Source organism: Ascaphus truei, chromosome 19 (genome assembly GCF_040206685.1).
Source record: "Ascaphus truei isolate aAscTru1 chromosome 19, aAscTru1.hap1, whole genome shotgun sequence".
Taxonomy (NCBI): Eukaryota; Metazoa; Chordata; class Amphibia; order Anura; family Ascaphidae; genus Ascaphus; species Ascaphus truei.
This window is the reverse complement of record NC_134501.1, coordinates 21,782,890-21,805,267: the sequence shown is the minus strand read 5'-3', so window position 1 is coordinate 21,805,267 and position 22,378 is coordinate 21,782,890. Positions and strand designations below refer to the sequence as shown.

Genomic DNA, 22,378 nt, shown 5'->3' with positions numbered 1-22,378 from the left:
ATGTACTGTACTGCAATCGTCATATACGTGCATAACTGATGTAAATAACACATGTGCTCTATAGTCTACCCGCTTGCGCACAGCTTCGGTACAGGTAGGGAGCCAATATTGCTGTTCAGGACGTGCTGACAGGCGCATGCGTGAGCTGCCGTTTGCCTATTGAGCGATATGTACTTACTCGCGAGTGTACTTAAAGTGAGTGTCCTTAAACCGGGGTATGCCTGTATGTAGTTCACACCTGCGAGAAATAATCCTGTGCCATACTAACACCAATCGATATAGATGGGTGGGCATCGAAAGGTTACTATCTGGGCTGATCGAGCTATCTGCAAGACTATGGTTTACAAAGGAGCAAAACTTAAGGTTCAAAGCCACATCTCCAACCATACGGTTTACATTTGGAGACCAGCAAAGGCGAGATACGCCCTCCTCTCACCCCCCCTCTAAAATATCTCCGACCATAGGGAATCCAGACTTCCCGTCCCACATGGAGGGTAAACAATTTCAGATTTGGACAGATAGAGGCATGGGAGACATACTATGTAAAGGGAAACGGATGGAATTTGCGGAGATAAACATTAAATATGACACCCCCCCCACTGAGGTTTTTTCCACTATCTACAGATTAGGCAGTATGTCTACCAAAAAGTCCACGCCCAAGAATTCCCTCGCTGCACAACCTTTGAAAACATCTGCAGACGTAGAGCCTATCAGAAGGGATTTATATATCAGAATATCCCTATCAGAAGGGATTTATCTCGCCTTTGTTCCTGGAATTAGATCCAGGAAAGAGGTCCACCCTCTCACCGTTACAGCTCTCTCTCTCTCTCTCGCCTTAAACCCCTTCCCCTCACTGCCCCTTCCTTACCTGTGAATCTCCCTCCCACTCAGTATATGACCAGCACCGTCTTTCTCCAACTTTACATCAAACCTAAAACTCACCTCTTACATGAAGCGTATCAACAGCCTGCACTCATGGCTACTGTCCCACACCCACAGTCTCTCCTACCACCCATTGTGGCCAAGCACTGCCATCTACTGCACTTATTCCCTCACCTGCTGTCTCTGTAAGGCTGCACCCATGATAAGCGCGACTGCGCGCATGGGTCGCGAACAAAAGGCCGTGCCTCAATGAGGACGGCCATAGAGCGTGCAGGGGCGACGTGGCGGTCGATTTTTTGCGCAACAAAATAATTTGATTTTGCCGCACGATGGCCGGGTCACGTGCGTGGCTCAGCCAATGAGTGCGAACCGCTCACGTGACGTCACGGGCACAACCTCGCCACCCCCCGGCCACGGAATCCTACAGGCCAAGGATTGCTTCTAGTTCAGGCGCACGTGATGTCACGCGTGACGTAGCACGCACGCACGCACGCACGCTCCTGTACTATATCCGAGGCCTAAGTTTCACAACATACCACTTAGATTGTAAACTCTGTGGGGCAGGGATTTCCTTTCCTTGTAAAGCGGTGTGTGTGTGTGTGTGTGTGTGTGTGTGTGTGTGTGTGTGTGTGTGTGTGTGTGGCTGCACAGCCCTCCACGCTGCTCCCAGGCCCCGCCCTCCATTTCCCAAGGCTCCGCCCTGCAGCTCCCTGGCCCCGCCCTGCAGCTCCCTGGCCCCGCCCTCCATCTCCCAAGCCCCGCCCTCCATCTCCCAAGCCCCGCCCTCCATCTCCCAAGCCCAGCCACGCATCTCCCATACCCCGCCCCGCAGCTCCCAGGCCCCGCCCTCCATTTCCCAGGCCCCGCTCCTCAGCTCCCAGGCCCTGCCCTCCATCTCCCATACCCCGCCCCGCAGCTCCCATACCCCGCCCCGCACACAGACTCCCCGCACCTTTCTGTCAGTGTCAGACTCGCATCTGTCAATAAAGTTGTTCACAGCCGCAGAGCATGCTGGGGGAGTTTCGGACCAATCGGAAACAAGCAGTCTAAGAGCGCGAGGGGAGCAGCCGGGGAAGAGGGAAGTGTGAGTGCTAAGGACAGGAGGGGTGTGAGGGCGAAGGACAGGAGAGATGTGTGAGGACGAAGGACAGGGGAGAGAGGTGTGAGTGCTAAGGACAGGAGGGGAGAGGTGTGAGGGCGAAGGACAGGGGAGAGAGGTGTGAGGACGAAGGACAGGGGGGAGAGGTGTGAGGGCGAAGGACAGAGGGGAGAGGTGTGAGGGCGAAGGACAGGGGAGAGGTGTGAGTGCTAAGGACAGGAGGGGAGAGGTGTGAGGGCGAAGGACAGGGGAGAGAGGTGTGAGGACGAAGGACAGGGGGGAGAGGTGTGAGGGCGAAGGACAGAGGGGAGAGGTGTGAGGGCGAAGGACAGGGGAGAGGTGTGAGGGCGAAGGACAGGGGGGAGAGGTGTGAGGGCGAAGGACAGAGGGGAGAGGTGTGAGGGCGAAGGACAGAGGGGAGAGGTGTGAGGGCGAAGGACAGAGGGGAGAGAGGTGTGAGGGCGAAGGACAGAGGGGACAGAGGTGTGAGGGCGAAGGACAGAGGTGTGAGGGCGAAGGACAGAGGGGAGAGGTGTGAGGGCGAAGGACAGGGGGGAGAGGTGTCGGGACGAATGACAGGGAGGGGAGAGAGGTGTGAGGACGAAGGACAGGGGGAGAGGGAGAGAGGTGTGAGTACGAAGGATGGGGGGGGAGAGAGGTGTGAGTACGAAGGGGGGGGGGGGAGAGGTGTGAGGACGAGGTTTGAGGACGAAGGACGGGGGGGAGAGGTGTGAGGACGAAGGGGGGGGAGAGGTTTGAGGACGAAGGACGGGGGGAGAGGTGTGAAGACGAAGGACGGGGGGGGGAGAGAGGTGTGAGGACGAAGGAGGGGGGAGAGGTGTGAGGACGAAGGACAGGGACAGGGGGAGAGGGAAAGAGATGTGAGGACGAAGGACGGGGGGGGGAGAGAGGTGTGAGGACGAAGGGGGGGGAGAGGTGTGAGGACGAGGTTTGAGGACGAAGGACGGGGGGGAGAGGTGTGAGGACGAAGGACGGGGGGGAGAGGTTTGAGGACGAAGGACGGGGGGGGAGAGGTGTGAAGACCAAGGACGGGGGGGAGAGGTGTGAAGACGAAGGACGGGGGGGAGAGGTGTGAGGACGAAAGACGGGGGGGGAGAGAGGTGTGAGGACGAAGGGGGGGAGAGGTGTAAGGACGAAGGACGGGGGGGAGAGGTGTGAGGATGAAGGACGGGGGGAGAGGTGTGAGGACGAAGGACATGGAGGGGGGAGAGGTGTGAGGACGAAGGACGGGGGGGGTGAGGATGAAGGACGGGGAGTGTGAAAACGAAGGACGGGGAGGAGAGAGGTGTGAGGACGAAGGACAGGGAGGGGAGAGAGGTGTGAGGACGAAGGACGGGGGGGGGAGAGGTGTGAGGACGAAGGACGGGGGGAGAGAGGTGTGAGGACGAAGGGGGGGAGAGGTGTGAGGACGAAGGGGGGGAGAGGTGTGAGGATGAAGGACGGGGGGGAGAGGTGTGAGGACGAAGGACGGGGGGGAGAGAGGTGTGAGGACGAAGGACTGGGGGGGAGAGAGGTGTGAGGACGAAGGACTGGGGGAGGGAGAGAGGTGTGAGGGCGAAGGACGGGGGAGAGAGGTGTGAGGGCGAAGGATGTGGGGGGAGAGGTGTGAGTGCGAAGGATGGGGGGGAGAGAGGTGTGGGGGCAAAGGACTGGGGGGAGGGAGTGCATGTGAAGCGGGGGAGAGTGTGGTGGGGGGTGGGGATCACCATGTGTACACATCATTGCATTGAGACCTTTCTTGGTGTCCTGGGCAGACGTTACTGTAATGATTGTCTGATTTCCATGTTGTATGTTATTTCTGTGTTATAATACTGACCCGTTGGTGGCAATATGAAGGGGATGGCAGGTTAGTGATGGGTATATGTCGCCCTCTGTGCAGATCTCGCCTGGCACGATGGACTCGGAAGGATTTGGGGAACTCCTGCAGCAGGCAGAGCAGCTGGCTGCAGAGACAGAGGGAATCGCTGAGCTGCCCCATGTGGAGCGGAACCTGCAGGAGATCCAGCAGGCCGGGGAGAGGCTGCGCTCCAGAACCATGACCCGCACCTCTCAGGAGACCGCCGATGTCAAAGCGTAAGGAGAGGGCAGGGGCCGCTCCCCAGAGGGCAAGGGCCGCTCCCCAGAGTGTGAAAGGGGGAGAGCACACTGCAGATTGAAGAACGGGAAGGGCATTCTGCAGAATGTGGAATGTGAGATGAAAGGTGGGGGGGACATTCTCTGCGGACGGGTGCTCTGTCGACGGTGGGCGGGCGCTATGGAGGTGGAACGCTCGCTTTGCTGGGGGGAGGCTCTGTGGGGGTGTGTGTTCTGCAGGGGTGTGCGAGCTCTGCCGGGGTTGGTGCACGGGGGTTGGGGGTCAGTGCTCTGTGGTTGGGGGGTCGGTGCTCTGCAGGGGTGTGCGTGCTCTGCCGGTGTTGGTGCTCTGGGGTTGGGGGACATTATCTGCAGTGGGGGTCGGTGCTGTGGGGTTGGGGGGCGTGCTCCTGCGGGTGTAGGGTGCGTGCTCTGCAGGGGTCTGTGCTCTGGGGTTGGGGGGGCGGGCTCTGCAGGGGACGGTGATTAGGGGTGTGCTTTGTAGGTGTGTGTGTGTGTGTGCTCTGCAGGGGGCGACGCTCTGCCAGAGGGAGGCTTTGCAGGGTAGACGCTCTTGGAAGCGCTCTCTGCTGATTTCCATCTTGTTTCCATAGGTCTGTTCTCCTGGGCTCCAGAGGTCTGGACATCTCGCACATCTCCCAGCGGCTGGAGAGTCTCAGTGCAGCCACAACCTTTGAGCCTCTGGAGCCGGTGAAGGACACAGACATCCAGGTGAGGTGGCAGCTTGTGCCTGAGGTTCCAGTCCTGAGAGGGCTGTATGGTTGTGTAAACTAGCGCAGGCACACAACAGCACACAAGGAAATCTGCTACAATAAGTATAACAAGCAAAACGTTAGTTGACAGGAATAGGAATCCCTGCCCTGGAGAGCTTACAATCTAAGTGGTATGCTGTTGGACAAAGGCAGTAGGGAAGGTGTAAGCGAGGTGGATGGCTGTGTCTAGCCTTGATAGTGGGAAGTGTTGCTGATATTCAGGACGCTGGTAATGGGGCATCATTATTGCATCCCGGGGGTGCATTAGGGGCGTCTGAAGTGTTTTGGGTCTCGACACTGTGCTGATTTGTAATATTTGTTCTTTTAGGGCTTCCTGAAAAATGAAAAAGACAACGCTCTGCTTTCTGCCATTGAGGAGTCCAGGAAGAGGGTGAGTATCTCCGGGGTCCTGCGTTACTGTATGTAAGGATTTCTGCTGCAGGGGTGTCGGGGTGTCCTTACAGTGACAGGGAACCTTTCTGCCTGTATTAATAAAACCTGTCCTGATGCTGGGTGTCGGGGTGTCCTTGCAGTGACAGGGAACCTTTCTGCCTGTATTAATAAAACCTGTCCTGATGCTGGGTGTCAGGGTGTCCTTACAGTGACAGGGAACCTTTCTGCCTGTATTAATAAAACCTGTCCTGATGCTGGGTGTCAGGGCGTCCTTACAGTGACAGGGAACCTTTCTGCCTGTATTAATAAAACCTGTCCTGATGCTGGGTGTCAGGGCGGCCTTACAGTGACAGGGAACCTTTCTGCCTGTATTAATATAACCTGTCCTGATGCTGGGTGTCCTTGCAGTGACCGTACACCAGCTGCCACTAACGCCTGTCCCTTACTCCCCTATTCTGTACAAGTTGCTCCCATTCCCTGGGCTGCATTGTATGTGTCGTGATATGTCTCCCGTTGTATATGTGGAGATAGAAGTGGCGTGTATATTATATGACACACTTTTTGTATTGCCATATGAGCAGGTGTGTGTGTGTCTGTGTGTGTGACACGCGATGTGTTGTCAGCAGCCACCTTCATTGTTGGGAGGGTGTATGTATCACGGTGTGTTTGTGCCGCAGAGTTTTGCGATGGCGGAGGAGTATCACCGGGAGTCGATGCTTGTGGAATGGGAACAAGTGAAGCAGAGAATCCTACACACGCTGCTCGCTTCGGGGGAGGATGCGTTGGACTTCACGCAGGAGAGCGAGGTATATAGTGTGTGTGTGTGTGTGTGTGTGTGTGTGTGTGTATACGCCCAGTGTCCGTGTGTGTCGTTGGCCTGTAATGTGAGACTTGCATACAAGTTTATTATAGGCCATTCGGATATAGTCTAAACTTCAGCATGGGCCCTAATACTCTATATACTCCAATACTGTGTGTCTGTACCCTAATACTCCAAATACTCCAATACTGTGTGTCTGTACCCTAATACTTCAAATACTCCAATACTGTGTGTCTGTACCCTAATACTCCAAATACTCCAATACTGTGTGTCTGTACCCTAATACTTCAAATACTCCAATACTGTGTGTCTGTACCCTAATACTCTATATACTCCAATACTGTGTGTCTGTACCCTAATACTCTATATACTCCAATACTGTGTGTCTGTACCCTAATACTCTATATACTCCAATACTGTGTGTCTGTACCCTAATACTCCAATACTGTGTGTCTGTACCCTAATACTCCAAATACTCCAATACTGTGTGTCTGTACCCTAATACTTCAAATACTCCAATACTGTGTGTCTGTACCCTAATACTCCAAATACTCCAATACTGTGTGTCTGTACCCTAATACTTCAAATACTCCAATACTGTGTGTCTGTACCCTAATACTCTATATACTCCAATACTGTGTGTCTGTACCCTAATACTCTATATACTCCAATACTGTGTGTCTGTACCCTAATACTCTATATACTCCAATACTGTATGTCTGTACCCTAATACTCTCTATACTCCAATACTGTGTGTCTGTACCCTAATACTCTATATACTCCAATACTGTGTGTCTGTACCCTAATACTCTCTATACTCCAATACTGTGTGTCTGTACCCTAATACTCTATATACTCCAATACTGTGTGTCTGTACCCTAATACTCTATATACTCCAATACTGTGTGTCTGTACCCTAATACTCCAATACTGTGTGTCTGTACCCTAATACTCCAAATACTCCAATACTGTGTGTCTGTACCCTAATACTTCAAATACTCCAATACTGTGTGTCTGTACCCTAATACTCCAAATACTCCAATACTGTGTGTCTGTACCCTAATACTTCAAATACTCCAATACTGTGTGTCTGTACCCTAATACTCTATATACTCCAATACTGTGTGTCTGTACCCTAATACTCTATATACTCCAATACTGTGTGTCTGTACCCTAATACTCTATATACTCCAATACTGTATGTCTGTACCCTAATACTCTCTATACTCCAATACTGTGTGTCTGTACCCTAATACTCTATATACTCCAATACTGTGTGTCTGTACCCTAATACTCTCTATACTCCAATACTGTGTGTCTGTACCCTAATACTCTATATACTCCAATACTGTGTGTCTGTACCCTAATACTCTCTATACTCCAATACTGTGTGTCTGTACCCTAATACTCTATATACTCCAATACTGTGTGTCTGTACCCTAATACTCTATATACTCCAATACTGTGTGTCTGTACCCTAATACTCCAAATACTCCAATACTGTGTGTCTGTACACTAATACTCTATATACTCCAATACTGTGTGTCTGTACCCTAATACTCTATATACTCCAATACTGTGTGTCTGTACCCTAATACTCTCTATACTCCAATACTGTGTGTCTGTACCCTAATACTCTCTATACTCCAATACTGTGTGTCTGTACCCTAATACTCTATATACTCCAATACTGTGTGTCTGTACCCTAATACTCCAAATACTCCAATAATGTGTGTCTGTACCCTAATACTCTATATACTCCAATACTGTGTGTCTGTACCCTAATACTCTATATACTCCAATACTGTGTGTCTGTACCCTAATACTCTATATACTCCAATACTGTGTGTCTGTACCCTAATACTGTGTACTAATCAATGTATATATTACTCCATACACCCTAATGTCTGTGTGTCTGATCTATCCCAATACGTGTGTGAAAAACGGGACAGGCACTCCAAGTCCCGTATGGTCTGCACCCATGATCAACCACATGGACCTGTACACGTGAGGGCCTCGTCTCTGGAAAATATATAGACACATATTCCTGATGAGAACCAGCGAGTGTCTGTATGTTCAGATAAAAGTCCCCGCAGCGCAGGACTGAGACCGTCCTGAAGTTACTGTCCTTTCTCTGACAGGCCAGTTATATCATGGAGTCAGGCCCGCCCGGCCGCAGCTCGCTGGACAGCGTGGAAATGGCGTATGCGCGACAGGTGAGTATGAATGCAGCATCTTAAGAGTTAAGCCGTGGCTGTGCAGTGCCGGCTCCTCTGGCATAGAACAGGTTAAAGGGCTGTGTGGGGGGGTAACCGTGTGCGCTTCATGTTTGCAGATTTACGTATATAATGAGAAGGTTGTGAGCGGCCACCTGAAGCCGGACCTGGTGGAGCTGTGCGCGGCCGTCGCCGAGCGGTTGGATGACAAGGTGCCTGATGTGACTTACTGCCGCAGAATCGCTAACACAATACTGACCATGTAATGCAGTGTACATGTGTCCATAGCACACGCGTGTGTCACGGCACATGTTGGCGCGTGGCCCCTCTTTCTTTCTGCAAAACATCTGTTGGAGTTGAAAGGTTACACACGTCCCCTCTGTAGCTGTGTATCCTCGGGTCCCCCCCCCCCCCCCCTTGGTCTGCGTGCGCTCCTAGTGGTCTTCCTTTCCCTCCCCCACGGTCTCTGTGTGCTCTTGGTGCCCCCACATGCTCTGCGTGCGCCCTCACTCTGTGCCTTCCCTCACGCTCTGCATGGGCTCCCAGTGCCTCTCACTCACGGTCTACGTGGGCCCTCTTTCTGTGCCCCCTCACGCCCTGCGTGGGCTCTCGGTCCCCCCTGCAGAACGTCTCTGAGCTCTGGGTGATGGTGAAGCAGATGACGGACGTCCCGCTGGTTCCAGCCTCTGACACGCTGAGAAGCCGCTGCAGTGTGGAGATGCAGATGGCGTTTGTGCGGCAGGCGTTACGCTTCCTGGAACAGAAGTACGTCCTGGCGTGTAACACCCCCATATTTTCAATGTCGGCGCAGGTTGTCCCCCCCCCTCTCTCCGTGGCAGGAGCCTGCTTATAACACAATGAGGCATCCCCCCCCCAGAGCTCCGAGCCTTGCGAAGCTTCAGAGACTGGAATCCACCTGAATCATTCCAGGAATACAATGTAACACAGGGACACACACGCTACGTGTTGTTCACTGCGCACATTCTCACACTGACGCACACACGCTACGTATTGTTCGCATCGCACATTCTCACACTGACGCACACACGCTACGTATTGTTCGCTGCGCACATTCTCACACTGACGCACACACGCTACGTATTGTTCGCATCGCACAGTCTCACACTGACGCACACACGCTACGTATTGTTCGCATCGCACATTCTCACACTGACATACACACAGTGCCACATAAGGCATCTCTTACTGTACCCACAGGAACGATGACAACTACAAGGTTTCCACATCTCACAAGCCTGCTAAACTGTCACGTGTGCTGCTTCTCTGTAATACACGCCTCGCTGGGTCACACGTTGGGCAGAAACATGCTGCTTCTCTGTAATACACGGCTCGCTGGGTCACACGTTGGGCAGAAACGTGTGCTGCTTCTCTGTAATACACGCCTCGCTGGGTCACACGTTGGGCAGAAACATGCTGCTTCGCTGTAATACACGGCTCGCTGGGTCACGCGTTGGGCAGAAACGTGCTGCTTCTCTGTAACACGCCTCACCGGGTCACACGTTAGGCAGAAACGTGCTGCTTCTCTGTAACACGCCTCACCGGGTCACACGTTAGGCAGAAACGTGCTGCTTCTCTGTAACACGCCTCACCGGGTCACACGTTAGGCAGAAACGTGCTGCTTCTCTGTAACACACGCCTCACCGGGTCACACGGGCAGAAACGTGCTGCTTCTCTGTAACACACGCCTCACCGGGTCACACGGGCAGAAACGTGCTGCTTCTCTGTAACACACGCCTCACCGGGTCACACGGGCAGAAACGTGCTGCTTCTCTGTAACACACGGCTCGCCGGGCTTTGGGTGGGTTGAGTAGAACGAATGGAAAGAGATCAAGTAAAACAGACAGTTAAATATGGGAAAAACAAAAATGAAATCCAAAAGGGCTAAAAGTCCCAAAACATTTCCAATGGTGTAGTAAATGGAGGATATTGTGAGGTCCTGGAGGAGGATGAGAGAATAAGGGATCAGGTATACTGAAGACCCCATGACTGGGTGGGTGCAGCCCCTTACAATATGTGCCTCCGTTACTGGTTGATCTATAAAAGGGCAAACCTCCCTCTGTGGTGTATAAAATCCTTTTAATAACTAAACGTGGTTAAAACATGCTCGCGGAAATAAAAGCATGAGGGTCCATCTGTGTCCGTGCACCGGAGCATCCGGTTACTTCCGCGGTTCTGCATTGCTATGGCGGCCGGACCCCGTGGTGATCCGTAGCAGCACGGACCGGGGCTCTGAGAACATGCTGCCAGAGCAGTGCATGGACGGGACGCTCCGGCGCACGGACACCAGGAGAACGTCATCATCCATTGATGGTGTCATTCCATTTGGGTTCATTTATTCCCCCCCCCATGTATTTGTAATCTGCATGTTTCCCTCGGTAGATGTGTATTTGTAGTGGCCCCCAGAGCTTTCACTCTGTTCTCTGGTTTCTCGCACGGTCTTGCAGTTATAAGAACTATACCCTGGTGACCGTGTTTGGGAACCTGCATCAGGCCCAGCTGGGGGGAGTTCCAGGCACCTACCAGCTCGTGCGAAGCTTCCTGAACATCCGACTCCCCTGTCCCATCCCCGGACTGCAGGTAAGTGCCGTACTCGGTGTGTCACCCCTGGGTGGGAAGCAGGGGGTTCTCGTGTGAATATCCGCCCCTGGGAGCCCCGCTCCCTGAGATGCTTCCGGAGGTGCTGCTGGTATCTCATGGAGGTTTGAGTCATGTGGGCCAATAGAAGCTTTAAACCTCCATATTGTTCTCCCCTGGATGGGACAGAACCAGAGGGGGGGGGCCATCTCTTGTAACTCTGGAAGCAAGGGTCCCCAAAGCAGGACTGAACGAGTTTCAGTGCCGGAGACCCTCAGCTTGCCACCCATGCTCCTTTAAAAGCACGTAACCATGAGCCTGCTTATAAGTAATGTGGTTGATGGGTACACTGCGTGTAACACGTGTGCTGGTGTAAAATGAGGCCTGTCCCTGACTCGCTGTCCCGTTTCAGGACGGAGAAGTGGAAGGCCACCCGGTGTGGGCGCTGGTTTACTACTGCATGCGCTGCGGGGATCTGGTGGCGGCTCTACAGGTGGTGAATCGGGCTCAGCACCAGCTGGGCGAGTTTAAGAACTGGTTCCAGGAATACGTGCATAGTAAAGATAGAAGGTAACCAGGCTGCAGATTCACTCTCGCGGGGGCACAAAGTGACGGGTTAGGATGCTGCTTGTGGATCATGTCCGGATCTGCTACAACGATCTCTCCTTGTAGATTATCTCCAGCTACAGAGAACAAAATGCGGCTCCATTACAGACGCGCCCTCCGGGCGAGCACTGACCCCTATAAGCGAGCCGTGTACTGCATGATCGGACGCTGCGACGTGGCAGACAATCACAGTGAGCTGGCCGATAAAACCGAGGACTACCTGTGGCTGAAGGTGAGCTGAGCCTGGGCACAGGACCAGTGTTACCTCTGTATAAAGTATATCGTGTGTGTGTGTATAGGAGGCTTAGTGTATGTTTGTGTGTGTGTGTGTGTGTGTGTGTATAGGAGGCTTAGTGTATGTTTGTGTGGGGGGGTGGAGCAGGCTCAGTGTGTGTGTGTGTGTGTGTGTGTGTGTGTGTGTGTGTGTGTGTGGGTGGTAGGGGGGCCTCCCTGTGTGAGGGGGGGGGGGCTCCCTGCCAAGATATTATATCGCTCTGTGTTGTCTGTCTAGTTGAGTCAGGTCTGTTTTGGAGACGATGCGACCAGCTCCCCCCAGGACCGGCTCACCTTGCCGCAGTTCCAGAAGCAGCTGTTTGAGGACTATGGTACGTGCCGTGTCCGCACTGTGGGGGACTCGTCATGCTGCGGCCTGCGATGTTTCAGATGAGCCGGAGGTTTAGTGATGTGAGGGTTTTGGTCTCTTGTTTTACTCCCAGGTGAGTCTCACTTTGCAGTTAATCAGCAGCCGTTCCTGTACTTCCAAGTCCTGTTCCTGACGGCGCAGTTTGAGGCGGCGATTGCGTTCCTGTTCCGCCTGGAGCGCACGCGTTGCCACGCTGTACATGTGGCGCTCGCACTCTTCGAGCTGAAGCTGCTTCTGAAATCATCAGGGCAAAGTGCGCAGCTGTGTAAGTGCACATATATGTACAGATGCCTGCACACGTGTACCGATAATCTTGCATGCATATACTGTATACATTCTATACACGAAACGCAATCTCTGGACATGTTTGCAGTCTGTATGTGGCTATGTTGTGGATAGGCCTGCATGTGTACCCTGGGTGTTGTGGATAGGCCTGCATGTGTACCCTGGATGTTGGTGATTAGTGTGTGTGTGTGGGTGTGTGTACACTCTGGGTGTTGGGGGGGGGGGGGATAAGCCGGTGTGTACTCGGGCTGTTGGGACGCTGCGTGTGACGCGGGGTCTCATTTCTGCGCAGTGAGTCATGAGGCTGGAGACCCTCACGGTGTTAGGCGCCTCAACTTTGTGCGGCTGCTGATGCTCTACACTCGGAAGTTTGAACCCACGGACCCCCGGGAAGCTCTGCAATACTTTTACTTCCTCCGGTGAGGGGCCGTACTGAAGGGTTTAATACTGAATGTTTTCTCTGTCTCTCAAACCTCTGACATTACACTCTCTGGCGCTGACCCTCGCGCTACATGCATCTGCAGTTATGTATTCAGACATTGAGCATTGCTGTTCTGCTAAAAGCCCAAACCAGCTGCTGGATGCCGTGTCCCCCGCCCGCAGTGCCTGACATGTCCCCCGCCCGCAGTGCGTGTGTGACCCCGTTATGTCTCTCCCCTCCCCGCTGGCGCCACAGTTGCAGCAGTCTCCCCTGCGCACGATGCAGAATGTGGGGTGATTTGTGAGATCTTGATCTCGTGCTGGTGGCGTATAAATCTGTTCCCACTTCTCCTGCAGGAACGAGGACAGTCAGGGGGAGAACATGTTCCTGCGATGTGTGAGCGAGCTGGTGATCGAAAGCGGAGAGGTATCGGCACGTTCTACCAAGTTCATGACTAGTCTGCTGCCTGTGCCACCTTTGCCTGTGCGTCTGTGCCACCTTTGCCTGTGCGTCTGTGCCACCTTTGCCTGTGCGTCTGTGCCACCTTTGCCTGTGCGTCTGTGCCACCTTTGCCTGTGCGTCTGTGGCACCTTTGCCTGTGCGTCTGTGCCACCTTTGCCTGTGCGTCTGTGCCGCCTGGCACGTCCGTGCTGCATCCCTGAGCGGATTCCTTTCTTCTTTTAGTTTGATATGCTCCTGGGGAGACTGGAGAAGGATGGAAGCAGAAAGGTAATGTTTGCAGGGAACCTGCTGAGCGATACAGATTACGCCACCGCAGAGGGAGGATTTGCGCGAGGGATTATCACAAAGGCTGTGATGGGTGGGTAACCGGGGCGGGGGCTGTGACCGGGGCGGGGGCTGTGACCCACGGATGACTGGGTAAGGGGGCTGTGACGGGGGAGTCTGTAACATGTTCAGCCTTCAGATATCCGCAGTTATGAGACCAGTCTCACATCTAATAGAATTGCCATTACACGCCTGACGTGACGTTGGTTTATGATCTTGACCTTTTGACCTGTTCCTATACTTATATATTTTATTGGCAGCCTGGAGTGATTGATAAATTCACAAAGGATACAAAGCCGATTATTAGCCACGTTGCATCCGTGGCAGAACACAAGGGGATGTTTGAGGAAGCAGCAAAGTTGTATGATCTGTCAAAGGTAATGTCCCTGACTGACCCCGTGTCCTTTGCACGCAGCCGTGTCCCTGTCTGACCCCGTGTCCCCTTTGCACAAGCTCGTGGCACCATGTCCTGATTGGGTCTAATTCCCCTCATTAATTCTCTAGGAGGGTAGTATAGGAGAAAGGAGGTCCCTTTGCGTGTAATCCCTGCTCTGCCCAGATGAGGGGGTAGGACATTTTCACCTGACAGACAGCTGGTTTTAATAATAATAATAGCATGTTCTTGTGTAGCGCTGCTAGTTTTACGCAGCGCTTTACAGAGACATTTTGCAGGCATAGGTCCCTGCCCCGTGGAGCTTACAATCTATTTTTTTTTGTGCCTGGGGGACAAGGAGATAAAGTGACTTGCCCAAGGTCACAAGGAGCCGACACCGGGAATTGAGCCAGGTTCCCCTGCTTCAAACTCGGTGCCAGTCAGTGTCTTTACTCACTGAGACGTGCCTTCTCCCTCAAGTTATTCTCCGTATTGTGCTTCTGAAGTTGTGCACCCTGTGAGGATAAGATAAAGACCTTGTGCACTGGTCGTGTCATTTCTTCATCTCCTCCTCCTGCACCGTGAGGACAGAAGAACCAAGTCACGATAGATAATGTCTCAGGACGTTGCAGGTCACTTTGTCTCTTGTCTGCCTCGTTCTGTAACACGTTTTCCATCGTGAGAAATACAGTTTTCATTTTCACTAGTGCTGTATTTGGAGAGTTATGTTCACGCACAGTCTCTCGCACCCGAGACCCCCTGTCTCTCGCGCCCGTCCCTGACCCCCCTGTCTCTCGCTGATCATAGTCCTGCGTTTGCTTGTCTCTAGAACCCAGACAAGGTTTTGGAGCTGACGAATAAGTTGCTGAGTCCGGTGGTTTCCCAGGTCAGCGCTCCTCAATCTAACAAGGAGCGGCTGAAGAATATGGCTCTGAGTATAGCGGAGAGGTGAGCAGCGGCTGGAACTCGTCGCTCGTTCTGTTTGTTGTTGTGTTATACATTTCTTCCTTGTGTTGGACTTTTTGATGTGTTTCAGGTACCGAGCCCAGGGGATAAGCGCAGAGAAATCCACGAACGCCACGTTCTACCTGCTCCTGGATTTGATGATGTTTTTTGATGAGTATCACGCTGGCCACGTGGATTTAGCCTTTGATGTAAGTAACAAAGACTGACGCTCAGTCTCTCCTACATCCAAGGGCGTATTAATACGAGGAACTAAGACTTCTACCTCCGGCTGTCGTGTATAACCAGTGTTATCCGACTCATCACTCAGAGCTGGATGCAGTCGCAAAATCCAATGTATAACTTGTGTCAAAATCTCCAGAGGGGGATTATGCAGGGCAGTGCTCTGGGGTGGGGAGTTAGGACAGGGCAGGGTTCCTTGGGGGGATAGGACAGGGTTTGTTCTGGGGGGGGGGAGGGGTTTAGGACAGGGTGTGTTCTATTGGGGGGTTAGAACAGGGGGGTGTTTAAGCGTGGTTCTGCGGGAATGTGAGACTGTTGTACTCAGAGAAATGTCTGTGTAACTTATTGCTTTGTGGAGATAGTTGAATCACTGTAAATTATGATTCTTTGTATTAATCTTCCTCGGATCATTTTTATTAACGATGTTTAAAGTTGTGTCTTAGCTTTATATAAATCCTTAATAAATTGGTGTGCAAGCTCTGTGGGCAAATGATTGCGTCTTCTCCTTTTGGCAGATAATTGAACGGCTTAAGTTGGTGCCGCTGAGTCAGGACGGCGTGGAAGAGCGCGTCGCCGCATTCCGCAATTTCAGTGATGAGGTTAGTGTGCGGTTTCTAGGGGTCTCACTCTGTGAGGGGGGGGTTTCATCCTACATGGGGGAAGGGTTTCACCCTGCCAGGGTCTCTGGTTATGAGAGTTGCGTGTGTTCCTTGTTGGCACAGATCAGACATAACCTGTCCGAAGTCCTCCTCGCAACTATGAACGTGTTATTCACTCAGTACAAGAGGTTAAAGGCCAGTGGGCCGTCCACCCCAGGCCGGCCTCAGCGAGTGCTGGAGGGGCAGGATTCGGTGAGTGGCGGCTGTTCTGTGGGCGTGGGTGAGAGGTTCTCTTTGGGGGGTAGGGGGGTTGTGAGAGGTTCTCTGTGTGACTGTTCCCTCCAATATTCCTCCTGTACTGTAGGTCCTTCGCAGTCAGGCCCGCGCGCTCATCACCTTCGCAGGGATGATCCCGTACAGAATGTCTGGGGACACAAACGCCCGGCTCGTTCAGATGGAGGTTCTCATGAACTGATGTAGAGATCCAGACGCTCCTGCGCCGGACACGCGTCTCTCTGACGGTCCCTGCGCCGGACACTCACACAGACCCTTTGTACAATATCTTGTGACCACAACATCAATAAATGTGTTTTTTTTGTTTATTTTTCCATTTACACTTTTTGAAATGTTTGTTTTTCTGTTCTATTTAATCACTTGTTTTAGATGACATATCAAACACACGTGTAGCAGATACACGTGACATACAGGTGTAGCTACACCGGAGACCGTGTCTGCCGCGGTCACGCTTCCGAATTGGACCCTCCCGCTGCATTAGTCCTCCGGGGTCGCGTGATCATGGGTGGCAGCTTGGCGACATTTGTATGAACACGTGTGTACACAGTCATAGTTCAAACTCCTTTCACTTTGTATGTAATCTCCGGTACATTTAACATTAGTGTGTGTATATAACGTTATTCTGTAACTAGTGTGACAAACGGCTTACTCCGGGGCTCCGTCGTTTGTCCGGGACTGTTTAGAACACGGTTTTTTAGGGTAGGTTAAATGATGAGGCGTCACGTACTGTTCCTTTAAACAGGCTATGCCTGGTTTATTCAGTCCCAGGCACTGAGACTGCCACAGTGCATACAACAGAAAACAGATCAAAACAAAAGCTGCTCACCTGAGCGATAACTTAACTTAGATATCCCTGACTCAGGGTTGGAAGTGGCTTTTCCACTTCCAACATCAAAACATGGTACTTTTGCAGTCTTACACAAATGAACAGAAAGATTGAACCTGTTTGGGGAAGAGGCTTCTCCCCTCTGTAGTTCAGCAGCCTTCCAGCCTCCTGGCTCTTGTGGGGAGCCCAGAGCAAACAGGAAATCAGTCTTTCATACCTGATTCCTAATTAGCATGACAGGTGACAGAAATCAGGCAGCAGACAAACTCTGGTCTGGATCTCTCATCCCTCAGTTCCAGCGCTTGCCAAACTGTGGGATGGAGTGTATGTATTATAAGGCTGCACTCCCAGGCCAAACAGGATAGAAACTGTCTAGTATCCTGGGAGCCCTATATACGGAATTTATTACCATCCCCTGGTTTCTGTCACATATCCTCCCCCCCAGCTCAGACCTCGAGGGATGAGCGACCATGGATATTAGGGAGTGCATCCTTGACAACCCGTCAGCATTGCCATGTTTGTGCCCTGACCTGTGTTCCACAGAAAATTTAAAGGGTTGTAGGCTTAGGAACCACCTGGTCACTCTAGCATTCTTTTCCCTGTTTTGACACATCCAGGTAAGGGGTGCATGATCTGTGACCAACCGGAATTTTCTCCCCAACAGGTAGTATTTGAGCGTCTCTACAGCCCACTTTATTGCGAGACACTCTTTCTCTACTATGGAGTAATTTTTCTCCTGGGGATTTAGTTTCCTACTTAAATAAAGGATGGGGTGCTCCTCACCTTGAGACTCCTGGGAGAGTACCGCCCCCAGCCCTACCTCAGATGCGTCGGTTTGGACTACGAACTCTTTGGAGAAGTCAGGTGTGACCAACACTGGTTGGGCACAGAGAGCTTCTTTCAGGCTTCTAAAGGCCTGTTCGGTTTCGGGGGACCACTTTACCATTAGCGGTCCTCTTGCTTTTGTGAGGTCAGTTAGTGGGGTTGCCTTAGTTGCAAAATTGGGAATAAACCTTCTATAGTACCCAATTAAGCCCAAAAAGGTCCTTACTTGTTTTTTTGTAACTGGCCTTGGCCAATTTTGTATCGCCTCCACTTTGAGTGTTTGGGGTTTGAGTAAACCTCTGCCAATAGAATATCCCAGATACTTGGCCTCCTCCAGACCAATAGTGCATTTAGCGGGGTTAGCAGTTAGTCCAGCAGACCGGACTGCGTCAAGCACAGCTTGGACCTTTGGAAGGTGGGATTGCCAATCTTCACTATGGATTACCACATCATCCAGGTAGGCGGCAGCATACCGAGCATGTGGTTTTAAAATTTTATCCATCATTCTTTGGAATGTGGCGGGAGCTCCATGTAAGCCAAAAGGCAACACCTTATACTGAAAGAGGCCGTCTGGGGTTGAGAAGGCTGTCTTTTCTTTTGCCCTTTCTGTGAGGGGAACCTGCCAGTACCCTTTTGTTAGGTCTAGGGTTGTGAGATATCGGGCTTTGCCCAGTCTCTCTACAAGTTCATCTACCCTGGGCATAGGATAAGTATCAAATTTTGACACCGCGTTTAGTTTCCGGTAGTCATTACAAAACCTTGTTGTACCATCTGGCTTTGGGACTAAGACTATAGGGCTGTTCCACCCACTTTGGGATTCCTCAATTACACCTAGTTTTAGCATTTTTTTAACCTCTAAACTTATAGCCTTTCTTTTGGCCTCTGGGATTCGGTACGGTTTAAGGTTAACTCGGACCCCCGGTTCAGAGACTAAGTCATGTTCAATTACGCTAGTTCTACCTGGCCGTATAGAGAAGATTTCTTTGTTTCTTTTCACTAAATTCTGAACCTCTCGTTTCTGATGAACAGACAGTGTTTCAGCTATGCTAACCTCTGGGTCAGTTTCTTGATTCTCTGACGGACCTGGGGGTACTAGGGTTAACAAGACTTCTCTATCTTTCCAGGGCTTGAGTAGGTTTATATGGTAAATTTGCTCAGGTTTCCTCCTACCTGGCTGTCTTACCTTATAATTTACTTCTCCCACTCTTTCCAAGACCTCATATGGCCCATGCCATTTAGCAAGGAATTTACTCTCCACGGTGGGAACCAGAACTAGTACCCTATCACCTGGAGAAAAAATTCTGACCCTAGCACCCTTATTATATGTATTCCTCTGTGCTTCTTGAGCTTTCTCCATGTGTTCCCTCACTATGGGTAGGACTGCAGCAATGCGGTCCTGCATCTGGGCAACATGCTCTATTACACTTCTGTAAGGGGTAACCTCGTGTTCCCAAGTCTCTTTGGCTATATCCAGTAAGCCCCTTGGGTGTCGGCCATACAATAGTTCAAACGGGGAGAAGCCTGTGGATGATTGGGGAACTTCCCTAATGGCAAATAACAGGTACGGTAACAAACAATCCCAGTTTTTCCCATCTTTATCAACCGCCCGCCGTAACATGCTCTTTAAGGTTTTATTGAACCTTTCCACTAAACCATCTGTTTGTGGATGATAGACTGAGGTTCTGAGATGCTTGATTTTTAGGAGTTTACATAGCTCTTTCGTTACTTGGGACATAAATGGTGTTCCCTGGTCAGATAGAATCTCTTTAGGAATCCCGACCCGGGAAAACAGAACTACTAACTCTTTTGCTATGTTTTTAGCTGAGGTGCTACGTAGGGGAACTGCCTCCGGATATCGGGTGGCATAATCTAATATTACCAATATATGCTGATGTCCCCTAGCAGACTTTATTAGGGGTCCTACTAGATCCATAGCAATCCGGTCAAATGGTACCTCTATTATGGGAAGGGGTACCAATGGGCTGCGGTACGCCTTGAACGGGGCGGTGATCTGACATTCTGGGCATGAGGAACAATAATTCGTAATTTCTGCCAGAACCCCAGGCCAATAGAAGCTTCGGAGAACCTTTTCTTTTGTCTTTTCCACCCCTAGGTGTCCCCCCAATGGATGACTATGTGCGAGGTGTAATACTACGTTACGGAATGTCCGTGGTACCAACAATTGTTTAGTTGTAACTGATTTCCTTTTATCAACCCGATATACTAGGTCGTTCTCTACCTCGAAGTAGGGGTAAGCAAGTGACCTATCTGGTTGGCCAGGAGTACTATTCTGGTCCCGTATATTTCCCCTTGCTACCGCTAATGTGGGGTCCTCCCACTGGGCCTTCTTAAAACTCCCAGGACTGACCTCTAGGTCAGCGAGGGTCTTATCCGGTTCTGGGGTGGTAAGTGTCTGCTCAACATCTTGATTTGGGGTATTCCCTACCAAAGTAGTGATGGGGAAGGGAATTTTACAGCACTCCTCCTTTTCCCCCTTCTTATTTGGGCCCTCGTCAACCTCCATTTCTGAAAAAGGGAAAGGATTTGTTTCTTCTAATACTTCGTTATGGTCCGCTATTGAACTCTGGGCGCTATTCTGAGCGGGGGACCACATTTTTAGAAAATGGGGAAAGTCGGTCCCTATTAACACATCATGTGCCAGTTTGGGTACAATACCCACCTTGAAATCTAAAGAACCAAACTCTGTTTCAAAAAAAACATCAACAGTGGAATATTCATGATTATCCCCATGTATACAACAAATTGCCACTCTTTGTGAACTGTTTCCCTGTTTCTTCTTAATGGGCAAGAGGTATTCGGACACTAGTGTGACCATGCTCCCAGAGTCAAGAAGTGCCCGAACCCTCTTACCATTAACCTTTACAAATGCCCACAGATGGTTATTCAAGGGGTCCTCTGGGCTAGGGCCCATACATTGGGACAACAGCGAATAAGGTTCCACGCTGTTGCATTGCATGGGCTCATCATTTAGTGGGCAGATTTTTGCTGTGTGGCCCCTCTCATGACAATTTACACATTTAGGTACATAGTCTGTGTCCCACTTAGAGCCTTTTCCCGGCTCCCCATGTTGGCTATTGCCCTTAGTGTGCGAACCACTGTTGCTGGTGCTGCGTGAAGGTGGTCGCCGCTCTTCAGCGCCCCTTAACCCCGGTACCCTTTTACCGTCTCTGGAAGAGTCCTGGAACCTCGGGTAGTGGGGTTGCTCCACGACTGTGGGTTGCGGGTGCTCTTCTGCTGCATTGTACCTTTCTACGAGGGCCACAAGCTCATCCGCATTGTGGGGGTCACTCCGACTGACCCAACGGCGTAAGGTAGAGGGAAGTTTCCTCAAGAACTGGTCCATGACCAACCGTTCCACGATGTGGCTGGCTGAGTTGATCTCGGGTTGTAGCCACTTCCGGGCGAGGTGGATGAGGTCATACATCTGGCTTCGGGTGGCTTTATCCATCGTGAAGGACCATGCGTGAAACCTTTGGGCGCGAACAGCCGTGGTTACGCCGAGGCGGGCGAGGATCTCGAACTTCAATTTTGCATAGACGTTAGCTTCGGCTGGCTCTAGATCAAAGTAAGCCTTCTGTGGTTCGCCGCTTAGGAAGGGTGCGATTAGACCAGCCCACTCAGCTTCTGGCCATCCCTCTCTCTGTGCCGTGCGTTCAAACGTGAGAAGATAGGCTTCCACATCATCCGAGGGTCCCATCTTCTGAAGGTAGTGGCTTGCCCTGGTCATTTTCGGAACTGGGGCTGCCGCTGCCAGTGGAAGGTTACTGATAGTCCCCCTCAGGATCTCGAGTTCCTGCTGTAAGCCCTGAGCGAACCGCTGTTGCTCCTCTCTCAGCAAGCGGTTTGTCTCTTGCTGGTTTGCATTCGCGTTTTGCAGGGCTTCATTCGTCTGTTGCTGGTTTGCATTCGCCTGTTGCTGGTTGGCATTCGCCTGTTGCTGGTTGGCATTAATCTCTTGCTGGGCTATTAGCAGCTGTTGATGGGCTGCATTCGTCTGCTGCTGGTTTGCATTAGTTTCTTGCTGGGCTATTAACAGCTGTTGCTGGGTTTCATTCGCGTCTTTCTGGGCAGCGACATTGCGTACCAGCGCACCCACCACGTCTTCCATCTTGTTTGCAGAGGATGGAAAAAACTTTTTTTTTTTTTTTTTTTCAAAGTTCTTCAACCCGCAGACCCCCTAGTGCTCTGCCCGCATTCTCCACCATATGTGACAAACGGCTTACTCCGGGGCTCCGTCGTTTGTCCGGGACTGTTTAGAACACGGTCTTTTAGGGTAGGTTAAATGATGAGGCGTCACGTACTGTTCCTTTAAACAGGCTATGCCTGGTTTATTCAGTCCCAGGCACTGAGACTGCCACAGTGCATACAACAGAAAACAGATCAAAACAAAAGCTGCTCACCTGAGCGATAACTTAACTTAGATATCCCTGACTCAGGGTTGGAAGTGGCTTTTCCACTTCCAACATCAAAACATGGTACTTTTGCAGTCTTACACAAATGAACAGAAAGATTGAACCTGTTTGGGGAAGAGGCTTCTCCCCTCTGTAGTTCAGCAGCCTTCCAGCCTCCTGGCTCTTGTGGGGAGCCCAGAGCAAACAGGAAATCAGTCTTTCATACCTGATTCCTAATTAGCATGACAGGT

At 51.4% G+C, this 22,378-nt stretch overlaps 1 protein-coding gene across 3 annotated transcripts; it reads left to right on the top strand.

Moving 5' to 3' along the window:
• The first annotated feature begins 1,811 nt into the window (after nt 1-1,811).
• Nucleotides 1,812-16,384, top strand: NUP93 (nucleoporin 93). 3 transcript variants are annotated; one of them, XM_075576864.1, is made up of 22 exons: nt 1,812-1,966; nt 3,882-4,075; nt 4,690-4,807; nt 5,177-5,239; nt 5,919-6,047; nt 8,203-8,277; nt 8,397-8,489; nt 8,903-9,042; nt 10,743-10,875; nt 11,285-11,442; nt 11,545-11,710; nt 11,990-12,083; nt 12,195-12,386; nt 12,699-12,825; nt 13,184-13,253; nt 13,512-13,556; nt 13,874-13,990; nt 14,816-14,934; nt 15,023-15,140; nt 15,687-15,770; nt 15,894-16,022; nt 16,135-16,384. In XM_075576864.1, exons 2-22 carry the CDS (start codon nt 3,897-3,899, stop codon nt 16,243-16,245), a joined length of 2,460 nt encoding a protein of 819 aa, XP_075432979.1. In that variant the 5' UTR covers nt 1,812-1,966; nt 3,882-3,896; the 3' UTR covers nt 16,246-16,384. The 3 variants fall into 3 exon arrangements, with proteins under 3 accessions (XP_075432979.1, XP_075432980.1, XP_075432981.1); XM_075576865.1 differs by lacking the exon at nt 1,812-1,966 and adding an exon at nt 2,026-2,044; XM_075576866.1 differs by lacking the exon at nt 1,812-1,966 and adding an exon at nt 2,220-2,238.
• Nucleotides 16,385-22,378: the final 5,994 nt, after the last annotated feature.

Excerpts from the sequence above, each read along its gene's own strand:
- NUP93 (XM_075576864.1), top strand. The coding sequence starts at position 3,897 with ATGGACTCGGAAGGATTTGGGGAACTCCTGCAGCAGGCAGAGCAGCTG. Across the intron at positions 11,711-11,989 it reads AGGACTACCTGTGGCTGAAG|TTGAGTCAGGTCTGTTTTGG; the intron begins GTGAGCTGAGCC and ends TTGTCTGTCTAG. Across the intron at positions 13,557-13,873 it reads AGAAGGATGGAAGCAGAAAG|CCTGGAGTGATTGATAAATT; the intron begins GTAATGTTTGCA and ends TTTTATTGGCAG.